Source organism: Oncorhynchus clarkii, chromosome 10 (genome assembly GCF_045791955.1).
Source record: "Oncorhynchus clarkii lewisi isolate Uvic-CL-2024 chromosome 10, UVic_Ocla_1.0, whole genome shotgun sequence".
In the NCBI taxonomy this organism is placed as follows: Eukaryota; Metazoa; Chordata; class Actinopteri; order Salmoniformes; family Salmonidae; genus Oncorhynchus; species Oncorhynchus clarkii.
The window spans coordinates 42,700,784-42,712,936 of record NC_092156.1 but is presented as its reverse complement, the minus strand read 5'-3'; the positions used below and the strand labels follow the sequence as shown (position 1 = coordinate 42,712,936).

The following is a 12,153-nucleotide window of genomic DNA, read 5'->3' as shown; positions in this document are numbered from 1 at the left end:
TATCCAATCTTGGTACTATAGGTCAATAAAGGATGATCTGGGAGACTTCAGATGGCTCACCTCATAGTGTAAAGCAGGGTACCGTTGTCCACCAGTCGTAGCAGTTTGTTGGGCGTGGTCATGTTGTGGGCCACAGATTTCTTCCCGTTGTGGAAGAAGGTGTCTGGAGTCCAGATCTTACTGGCCAGGAGGTTGTTAAGAGGCAGGACCTGCATGGGCCCGTCGAACTTCAGCCTCTCATCCCTCCAGCTTTGACGGAAGAACACATCGATGGTGTACTCCTGGGAAAAGACGGAGAGAATAAGTCTGTTTATAAGGTAAGAATATCTCAATCAAATATGAATGTAATATTCAGCATCTCCCGTAAGAGCTGCAAATGGAAAGACTGTTCTCTGTCCTGGTAGGTACAGTAAATTGTCAGTATATTGTCAGTTATGGCCTTGACTAGCAGAGAGTTGAGTTCCCTCCCAAAAGCACGCACAGACGTCAATAATGCATCATGCATTTTATTTGAAGGGGAAAACAGCCTTGTCAATGTGGGATCCTCGAGGCGTCCTTCAGAGGTCATACTCCAATGATTGCGTTTTCACAGCTGTTGCCGGCGGGATAAAACATGCCTTTTCCAATAGTTATCTCTCTGACCATATTGCCAAACACGTAACAAGGGACAGTGTCCCCAATAAACCTCTCTAAGTTCAGAGAGTAATCTCGTGCCGTTAGTGGCTGCTGGTGAAGTAGGGGAGTGGCCTCACACTTCTATTCCTCAGATGTTTCTTCCATTCTGATAGGATTTTCCATAGGTATTAAAATGTCATAAAAAAACGAATCGCCTATAATTTCAGCTTCATTTAGACTTTAGCTGTTTTACGAAATGGTCCCAAGCATATTTAGAACAAATGGTGTAGTGATTTTTTTCATTGTAAATTCATGTCATAATGAACCAAACAGGAACAGGAATAATAGTAATCAAGTCTACACCCAGGCCACAATAATGCCTGTCAGCAACAATGTAGCAATCTGTCCCCTGCCAGCCACTACAGGAATGGCACATATTATATACGTTTCCATCAAGGACCCTGAAATAAACCATTATGCACCAATCAACAATTCATGGCACAAAATAAGTGCATGAAATGCACAGAAAAATATTAACAAATAAGAGTCTAAGCCCTGTCTAAGCTGGAGGAGGGGTACTACCAAGCTATTTGGAATTGTTTTAAGAAGGTAATTCCAAGTTACCAAGTTTATTCTGAAGTGGGTGGATGGTCTACTAAGTTATATGGAACTGTTTTAAGAAGATCATACCAAGGATCATTTGCTATTTGATTTAGAATTTTAAGACCCCTTGAAGTATAAAAAAAATATTTAAAAAGAATTTGACGATAAAAAATGTATTTGGCCTTCCTGCTATTAGCATTGGATAACAAATCAAAATCAAATCAAATTTTACTGGTCACATACACATATTCAGCAGATGTTATTGTGGTTGAATCGAAATGCCGGTGTGAGCTCCAAAAGTGCAGTAGTATCTAACAATTCACAACAACACACACAAATCTAAAAGTAAAATAATGGAATTAAGAAATAAGAGATTCATAACATGGAACAACAGATAGTCCCCCCCAAAAAATATCTAAAGGAAGTTTGTTCTGAAATGTCTATCCTACTATATATCTGAGAGATATAAGAAAGATCAGAAAACATAACATTTTTGACTGGTACAGGGGGACCTTCAGAGGAGTATTGTGAGGCCTGTGGGCAACCTAGAGCAAAACATGTACGTGTTCATGAGAATCTCACCTTTACACGGAGGGGTCATATTAGTGTGTAGCCCAAACTGTTCGGACGCTATAGACAGAAGTTGGCAGATCGGCTGTACTGACTTCAGAGGAGTCCCACACTTGTCATAGAGCAAAATGGAGAACACCATCATGTTTGTGAGAGTCTCATCTTTCCATAGAGGGATCATAATAGTTCAGACACTACATACGATTTTGTGAGAAGACCGATTTTCGGGATGTCTCATGGTCTGACAAACACCGCTATAGCACTGTCACCTTTCGCTGCAGATGTGGAAGTGTTACATAGGCAGGTGTGGAAGTGTTACATAGGCAGGTGTGGAAGTGTTACATAGGCAGGTGTGGAAGTGTTACATAGGTAGGTGTGGAAGTGTTACATAGGTAGGTGTGGAAGTGTTACATAGGCAGATGTGGAAGTGTTACATAGGCAGGTGTGGAAGTGTTACATAGGCAGGTGTGGAAGTGTTACATAGGCAGGTGTGGAAGTGTTACATAGGCAGGTGTGGAAGTGTTACATAGGCAGGTGTGGAAGTGTTACATAGGCAGGTGTGGAAGTGTTACATAGGCAGGTGTGGAAGTGTTACATAGGCAGATGTGGAAGTGTTACATAGGCAGATGTGGAAGTGTTACATAGGTAGATGTGGAAGTGTTACATAGGCAGGTGTGGAAGTGTTACATAGGCAGATGTGGAAGTGTTACATAGGCAGGTGTGGAAGTGTTACATATGCAGATGTGGAAGTGTTAGATAGGCAGATGTGGAAGTGTTAGATAGGTAGATGTGGAAGTGTTACATAGGCAGGTGTGGAAGTGTTACATAGGCAGGTATGGAAGTGTTACATAGGCAGGTGTGGAAGTGTTACATAGGCAGGTGTGGAAGTGTTACATAGGCAGGTGTGGAAGTGTTACATAATCAGATGTGGTGGATTGAGATGCATCCAATGCAAAAAAAACAGATACTGTATGTCTATCTTAAATTGACAGATGTTTTTATTATGCTAATTAGATTGCCACCTGGGCGCGAACATCGACCTTAGGGGGTTAAGGTAATAGTCATCATATTCCTAAATATACTTAAATTATAACTGTATACCATGACTTTACACCGTGGTCACGTTGCTATTCCCCCTGCAATTTAGCAACATGCATTACCCAAAAACACAGGACATAGCTTTGGCTGACACACCAGACCTACAGTATGTAAGTTCTAACCATTACTAATACAGAAATACCTATCTGTTTACCAACATGACCCTCTGTAGTGGAAATATTAATACGCAAAAAGCATGATTAATAGAGTGAAACTAGCAGGAGCAACAAACAAATTTCATTGGCGGATGAGAATAAGGGTGCCTCATTTGGTAAGTTTGCCATATTGTAGCTTGCTCTCTGTTAATCTTTTTTTGTTTCTGCCTTAGCACAGAATACACTAAGTAACCAATTTATTAGGTACACCCATCTACTACCGGGTCGGTCCCCCTTTGTCTCCAAAACAGCCTAAATTCTTAAGCGCATGGAAACGTTGCTCAATTGGTATCAAGGAACCTGATGTGAAACCAGGCAGGATGGGGCCATGGACTCATGCTGGTTACACCAAATCCTGCCTATGCCATCAGCATGACGCAACAGGAACCGGGATTCGTCGGACCAGGCAATGTTTTTCCACACCTCGGTTGTCCAGTGTTGGTGATGGCGGGCCCACTGGAGCCGCTTCTTCTTTTTTTTTAGCTGATTGGAGTGGAACCTGGTGTGGTCGTCTGCTGCAATAGCCCATCCATGACAAGGACCGATTAAATGCACGTTCCGAGATGCCATTCCGCATACCACTGTTGTACTGCACCGTTATTTGCCTGTTTGCGGCCCCCTGGTAAGCTTGCGCCATTCTTGCCATTCTCCTTCGACCTCTTATCAACAAGCTGTTTTCACCACAGGACTGCCGCTGACTGGATGTTTTTTGTTTGTCGTACCATTCTCTGGAAAACTCTAGACACTGTCGTGCGTGAAAAGCCCAAGAGGCCGGCAGTTTCTTAGATTCTGGAATCGTCAAGCCTGGCATCGATGATCATACCACGTTCAAAGTTGCTTGGGTCACTTGTTTTGCCCATTCTAATGTTCACTCGAACAGTAACTGAATGCCTGTCTGCCTGCTTTATATAGCAAGCCACTGCCACGTGACTCACTGTCTGTAGGAGCGAACCCTTTTCGCGAACGGGGCGGTGTACCTAATATATAGGCTACTGAGTGGACATGAACCCAATTCTATCCAAGACCCTGACAATTCTAAAACCCGAAAAAAGACATTGTGTTGATTTATGGGCATGACGCGTCGTGTCACACCCATAGTTTAGAATTCAGTGGTTAGTGCTGAAAAAAAAGACATGTATTTTGCCATCTGAATGCAAACTTCTAACAACCCCCTAACTTCAGCTGTATGTTGAATAATCACTGTGTGCACCAATATCACATTATCTGCTTTGTGTCTTTTGAAAATGACCTATTTTCAATAAGCATGATATAAATCTTCAGGATGTATTCCATTGTTTTCATCCTGCCTTATATTGAAGCATTGTCTGCTTACATGTTGTACGATATTAGGGAAATACAACTGAATGTATTCAACTGAAATGTGTCTCCCACATTTAACCCAACCCCCCTGAATCAAAGAGGTGCAGGGGACTGCTTTAATCAACATCCATGTCTTCAGCACTCAGGGAACAGTGGGTTAACTGCCTTGCTCAGTGGCAGAACGACAGATTTTTTTCCTTATCAACTCTGGGATTTGATCCAGCAACCTTTTGGTTACTGGCCCAAACCTCTAACCACTAGGCTACCTGCCGAGAGACAGTCTTCACAGTGACAGTGTGTAATCTAGCTCAAAATGGCTGATTTAGGCAGGCCCCGTGCCTCACATGTACATAGATGATGTATTGTTTAAAAATGGTTGCGTTAGACTGAGTGTTCAAAACATTAGAAACACCTTGTCTTTCCATGACATTGACTGACCATGTGAATCAAGGTGAGAGCTATGATCCCTTATTGATGTCATCTGTTAAATCCACTTCAATCAGTGTAGATGAAGGGGAGGAGACAGGGGAGCCCTTTCCTGCAGTCAAATGACCTAGTGGCCCCATGGGTGGCCACAGATTGTCTGTTTTTAAAACAGAAAATCTGGTGTTTCTATCTCAAACAGTTTTGTTATATTTCAGTCTTCTGTGATGTATATAAAGTGTAAAATTGGGATGAAAACTCAAAATGGAGTACATTTCAACTCTATATCTGACATGGTCTAGGTGCCTTATTTTTTTTAAAGCCCATAACTATGTGTGTGAGGTGCATACTTCTGTCTCAAAGTAGATTTGTTAAAGACTACCAAGAAACACTGTGACCCTGATTTAGCCCACTGAATTAAAGGTTCATCTGTCTACTCCCCTTCAACTACACTGATTGAAGTGGATTTAACAAGTGACATCAATAAGGTGTCATAGCTTTCACCCGGATTGACCTGGTCAGTCTATGTCATGGAAAGAGCAGTGGTCGCCCTCCAGCCGAGTAAGACCACCGCCTGCCCAGGTCTTTTATCTTCTACTCAATGTGAGTGAGTGAGTGAGCAGATAAGCTCCTGCATTTTTCAGCATGTTCTTAAAAAAAAAGATAGATTTAGAGTTAGATAAACTTGGATTTCTTGTCAGGAACATATACAGGATGCTACCCTCTACAACATAACCTTCACTCAAAATCAAAACTCCAAACCTACAACCTGATTTCGGACGGAATTACGGAATCACCTGGAAGGCTTACAACTACCAAAAATTATTATTCCTAAGCTATACAGCAAATGCTCTGGAAAACAACAGAAACCTGAAAACACCATCCAACCTGGAACTGAGTGAGTAATGTTTAGTCTGAAGCCATATTTTATTTCCAAAAGCCAAGAAGGAAAATACATTACATGACTTTATAAGGACTGAATAATAAAGAAGAAGGCCGCCAAGCTTGATACAACCTCAATTAGCACTGACGTGTCAAGTGAGAGATGTCAAAGCCCTTTAGCCCAACAATGGCAGGAGAGTCGCACAGTCTACTCCAACCCAATTGAGAGGCCTTGGAAGCTGCCGGCGCTGTTCAGAGGTAATTAAAATACAGTACCCTGTGTATGTAAAGAATAATAAGACAAGAAAAGAGTACAAAATGAAGGTCCTTATTGAAAATCAAGAGACACTTTTTGCTGACTATTATAAAAATGGGAACATCAGCAACCTCATCTTCCACACCGACCATCCCCTGGCATGGCACAGTGCTATATTAACACACTACCCCTCTGTTAAGAGGGGGGGGGGGGGGTGTTACCGAGAGGTGGAAACTCAGGATACAAGACAATGAGGACCTTGAGTCAGCTAATATACATCTCTATAAGTCTGGAACAGTATTGGTACAGGGCAACCCCAAATAGTTTCAGCTGGACTTTCACCTAATCAAATAATTAGCTCAGCGAGAGAAGCTCTCCCTTGAGAAAGATACCCCCACCCCGAGCAGGTCAGACCAGACCTGACCTCATTATATAACCCCAAGGACAAGCAACCCCAAGCGGAAAGTCAACCTCCCAGCACAGAGTACTACTCCCTCATTGAAATGAAGGATACATTTACCCAGCTGGAGGTAAGGCAGGTGGAGCTGGAACAGCAGGTGATTACACTCCAGTCAGCACAGATCCAGACAACAGTCCAGCACAACAAAAAACCCTTAACCAGACCCGGAGTGCTGGAGGTGGAGAGAGACATATCTGCACTCTGGACTGTGGTGAGACAATTTCAACATGATAAAAAGCAGGAGCAGGAGAAGAACAGAGCACTAGAGGAGAGGATCAGACTGCCAGAGGAGAGGTTGAGTGGAATGGCGTGTGACAGAGAACAACCCACTAGAGAGCTGGCCACCCCCGCAGAGAAGCCAGCAGAACAGCCCACCTCAGCTCCCAACAAAAGTCTCGACACCACAGCAGAACAGGCCACCCTAGACCCTGGTCATAGCCCCGACATCACAGCAGGACAGACAAATGGCCACCCCAGGGGATCTCACCCCCTCTGAGCACCCCCCCCTGTCAGCCACCATGATAGCCCTCCTGACAATCCCCCCCACACCCACTGAGGACATACACAAGACACAGATTGTACTCCGCAAACGGGAAATATATACCTTTTTTTTTTTTTAACCAAACACATTGTGTCTAAACTCTGGTGTCCAAACACCCATCGCGCCCTAGACCTTCTATCTGAGGACCAACTAGGTTCACCTAGCCACATAATAATAATTCTTCCTAGGTTTTGGCCTTTCTAGGGAGTTTTTCCTACCCACTGTGCTTCTACACCTGCATTGCTTGCTGTTTGGGGATTTAGGCTGGGTTTCTGTACAGCACTTTGATATATCAGCTGATGTAAGAAGGGCTATATAAATACATTTGATTTGATTTGATAATACACACAGGCACAAACAACCTGAGAGCCCAGCAGGAAAGGGTGGCCACAGCACTCAAGGGAGTGATAGAAAAGGCTTCTTCTACTTTTCCCAATGCACAAGTGGTTATCTCCACCCTGCTATCACAAAAAGACGTCCACCCTGCTACCATACAGCGAGTAAACGCAAGTATTTGGCCTCAAAACCAAATGTTTTCCTGGCCCACCACTCTACCCTGGACTTGAACCGCCTCTATGACCAGGTCCACCTATACAAGGCAGCAGTGCCCACCTTCGACCGGAGCCTAAAGGACATCGCTCTCAAACACAGCCCCAACACTTCACACAGGAGCAATAGAACAATAGGCACCCCGCCCAGACCAGCGAGACACTCTCCCAGACTTGCGGGACCCCCCCCGCAAAGCCTTCACTATCTCATCCTGGAATATCCAAGGCCTGAGGTCATCTGCCTTTGGCCTAAAGAGCAGGAACCTGGACTTCATCAAAGAAATCGTAAATACGGACATTGTCATCCTACAAAGAAACATGGTATAGAGGAGACGGACCCACTGGTTGCCTTCTAGGTTACAGAGAGCTGGTTGTCCCGTCCACCAAACTACCAGGTGTGAAACAGGGAAGGGACTCAGGGGGTATGCTAATTTGGTAGAGAGCAGACTTAATTAACTCCATTAAATTAGTAGAAACAGGAACAGTTTCAAAAGGAAATGATCTTAAAAGAGAAAAATGCCCTCCTGTGTGGTACCTATATCACCCCACTAGAATCCCCATACTTTAATGAAGACAGTTTCTCCATCCTGGAGGGGGGAATTAATAATTTTCAGGCCCAGGGACATGTACTAGTCTGTGGCGATCTAAATGCCAGAACCCTAGGCTACCCTGGGGGGGCAGGGTAGCCTAGCGGTTAGAGCGTTGGACTAGTAACCGGAAGGTTGCAAGGTCAAATCCCCGAGCTGACAAGGTCAAATCTGTCGTTCTGCCCCTGAACAGGCAGTTAACCCACTGTTCCTAGACCGTCATTGAAAATAAGAATTTGTTCTTAACTGACTTAAAAATAAAAAACTTTAAAAAACAAACCTGACATCCTCAGCACACAGGGGAACAAACACCTGGGTATGTACATAGTCAATGATAGGCTTCGAGGGGACTCCTACGGTAGGTACACCTATAGCTCATCTCCTGGCAGTAGTACTGTAGACTACTTTATCAATGACCTCAACCCAGAGTCTCTCAGAGCATTCACAGTCAGCCCACTTTCAGATCACAACAAAATCACAGTCTACTTGAACCAAGCAATAGTCAATCATGAGGCATTAAAGCCAAAGGAACTGAATAATATTAAGAAATGCAGCATCTAGATCTTCTGCACAGACTCTGCCAGACCTGGCCTCTGACAGTAAATCTCAGTAAGACCAAAATAATGGTGTTCCAAAAAAGGTCCAGTCGCCAGGACCACAAATACAAATTCCACCTAGACACCATCTAGACACAAAAAACAACACATACATTGGCCTAAACATCAGCACTTCCACAAAGCTGTGAACGATCGGAGAGACGAGGCAAGAAGGGCCTTCTATGACATCAAAATGAACATAAAATTGACATACCAATTAGGAACTGGCTAAAAATACTTGAATCAGTTATAGAACCCATTGCCCTTTATGGTTGTGAGGTCTGGGGTCCGCTCACCAACCCAATAATTCACTAAATGGGACAAACACCAAATGGAGACTCTGCATGCAGAATTCTGCAAAAATATCCTCCATATACAATGTAAAACACCAAATAATGCATGCAGAGCAGAATTAGGCCGATACCCACTAATTATCAAAATCAAGAAGAGTTGTTAAACTCTACAACCACCTAAAATGAAGCGATTCCCAAACCTTCCATAACAAAGCCATCACCTACAGAGAGATGAACCTGGAGAAGAGTACCCTAAGCAAGCTGGTCCTGGGGCTCTGTTCACAAACAGAAACGCATCCTACAGAGCCCCAGGGCATCAACACAATTAGACTCAACCAAATCATGAAAAAACAAAAAGATAATTACTCGACACATTGGAAAGAATTAACAAAAAAACAGAGCAAACTAGAATGCTATTTGGCCTTAAACAGAGAGTACACAGTGGCAGAATACCTGACCACTGTGACTGACCCAAACTTAAGGAAAGCTTTGACTATGTACAGACTCAGTGAGCATATTCTTTTTATTGAGAATGGCCGCCATAGCCTGTCTTTTCTTGAGAACCAGGTCTGCCTATGTGCACCCTGCCCACAAAATGAGGTGGGTGAAATAACACAGTGTGCCATCACAGCAGCAAGATTTGTGACCTGTTGCCTCAAGAAAAGGGCAACCAGTGAAGAACAAACACCATTGTAAATACAACCCATATTTATGTTTATTTATTTTCCCTTTTGTACTTTAACCACTTGCACATCGTTACAACACTGTACAGTACATATACATAATACGACATTTGTAATGTCTTTATTCTTTTGGAACTTCTGTGAGTGTAATGTTTACTGTTCATTTAAATGTTTTATTCCACTTGTGTATATTATCTACTTCACTTGCTTTGGCAATGTTAACATATGTTTCCCATGCCAATAAAGCCCCTTGAATTGAATTGAATTGAGAGAGAGGGGGGGCACACACTCCACTCCTCCCTAAGCTTGAGGGAGAGATCTGGATGGCCCAACGGTAGATGTAAGAGACAAAAGAATGTGAGGCTGTGATTACTCATAGTCTTGAAAATGATAATTGAAGATAAGAGATTAAGGATTAAACCTTTTAAAATGGGCTAATTCTGTCTAGCGAAATGCTCTCCGCTATATACAGTACACACCAAGAAACAAATGCACAAACAAAAATGACAGAAGAATCTGTCGTCTCTCTAGATGTAGATAAAGAGGCAAAATGGATTCATAGAATTAAAACACAGACCCGGTCCATTTCCTTCCTTGCTGATGCTTGTATAAAAATATCAATTAGAGTCACATCTTTATTCATGATTCCCACCCATCAACCTTCAGTAGCAATAAGCATGTTCACAAAAGAGCAAACTACTCCTTGTTATGCCAAACTGACAGAAAAAAACTGCACAAGCAGATGAGAAGCTTTTGGTGTGGAAAGTCGCCGTAAGCAATGAACAAATGCTGTGTTGATTCTATTTTTTCCAGCCACTGGGATTCTAGCTTTTTTTCAGCATGTCAAGAAAGGGTCTGTGTTTAATGCAAGGCAAATATATACTGAACAAAAATATAAACGCAACATGTAAAAAAATCCCAGACATTTTCGAAAAAGCTTATTCTGCTCAAATTTGTTTACATCCCTGTTAGTGAGCATTTCTCCTTTGTCAAGATAATCCATCCACCTGACAGGATTGGGCAGTACGTCCAACCGGTCTCACAACCACAGACCACATGTAACCACGCCAGCCCAGGACCTCGGAATTCGGATCGCACTCTTTGAACTTCTGCTTCCCTGGCCAAGTCACACCAGTAATTCTACAGAGAAAACCTTGAAAGCACAAACAGCGGGAACACACTGTAAAAGCATTGTTTGCATTCTAGTGTGAATGTTCAAGTCACTTCTCTTCTTCCCCATACTTCCCCCATGTTAAGCATTTTTCCGGGTTTTAATTGCAATTTCTCTGCAACTCTCTGCTAGCTATTCCCTCTCTTCTATCAGCTTTTTTCCTCTCTCCTTTAAGAATTTAGTCCATCCCTTTTAAGGCATTCATCCGTGTTAATGATGTCACATGGAGGGTGTTAATTCTGAAGTAGAAACCCAGTGGAAACACCGAAGCACTTTTCCCACTTCGAAAAAGAAATCAATGAAAACGCAGGGAGTGTACACAGATGTAATAGGTGGGGCTGGGAGATTTGAAGATAGAGAGAGAACACACAGAGAGAGACAAATAGAGCGAGACTAAGCAGCCTTATGGTGACTTCAGAGTATTGTGGCCTTTCAGGACCTACTGTAGAAGTGTTGCACCTGCTCCACTGCCTGCGAAACCACAAGGATTCCTTCCGGTCATGTCAGACCACCGTTTTTGTTTGTGCCAAGCTTCTTCATCGAAACCCTAACGTTCTTCACACTTCTCCCCTGCCCCCAACACAACCCAGGCAGAGATCCCATGTGATAAATAAACGTAGCCCAGTTGTGTTTGGCTTAGCAGGGCGTAGATATCATCTGTTTGTTTTCCTTTTAGACCTGGATAGGCTACTGAGTCAAGGTGGGGAACTCATTTGAAGATAAAAAAGGAATGAGAAAAAAAAGAGCAGAGCCAATCAGGGCCAAGTGGCACAGCAGATTCAAAGAGCAGCTGGTGCTCCTCTAGGGAGGGAGTGATTGATTTCTCATCAACAGAGTACAGGGAGAAAACACACACACAAAAAAACATCCCACAGAGGGGAGAGGAGAGAGATCTGCAGACACCATTGAAAGAAGAAGACAGAGAAGAGCATCTCTCCTTTCTTCCTCCTCCTCCGCCGTTCTCCCCTAGTGATAGGAGGTGGCTTGGGATTGACCGAATTCTCAACATGTGTGTAGGAGGAACCAAACGAGCAGGAGAGGGTAGGTGCCACTCTCAGTCCCCCACTCCCACAGCCTATAGGAGCATATGGAGGAGGGCCTGGCTCGCAAACAGCACCAGCCTGGTACAGTATGCTCTAATTAGGGTCTCCGAGGCTGCATCTGACGATGGATCACTAATGCTGAGCCAAAACATAAACAACCATTAGCGACTGAAATGTCTGTGCAGCTGTGCCTGACTTTCAGCCAATGTTCTTAAGTGCTTTAAATTATGTACTTGACTTTCAGCGCGGCCTGCTTTAATCTTTACTCTAGCCCTAGCTTAAGTAGAACCCCGACTCTGAATGTATATG

At 43.4% G+C, this 12,153-nt stretch overlaps 1 protein-coding gene across 2 annotated transcripts in view; it reads right to left on the bottom strand.

The window, feature by feature from the left end:
• LOC139419565 (gamma-aminobutyric acid receptor subunit alpha-3-like) overlaps positions 1–12,153 on the bottom strand; it is an 86,178-nt gene that overhangs the window by 56,955 nt on the left and 17,070 nt on the right. For both annotated transcript variants that reach the window (XM_071169535.1, XM_071169536.1), the window contains one exon: positions 61–281. In XM_071169535.1, coding sequence (XP_071025636.1) covers positions 61–281 — 221 coding nt within the window. The remainder of the gene's footprint in view (positions 1–60; positions 282–12,153) is intronic.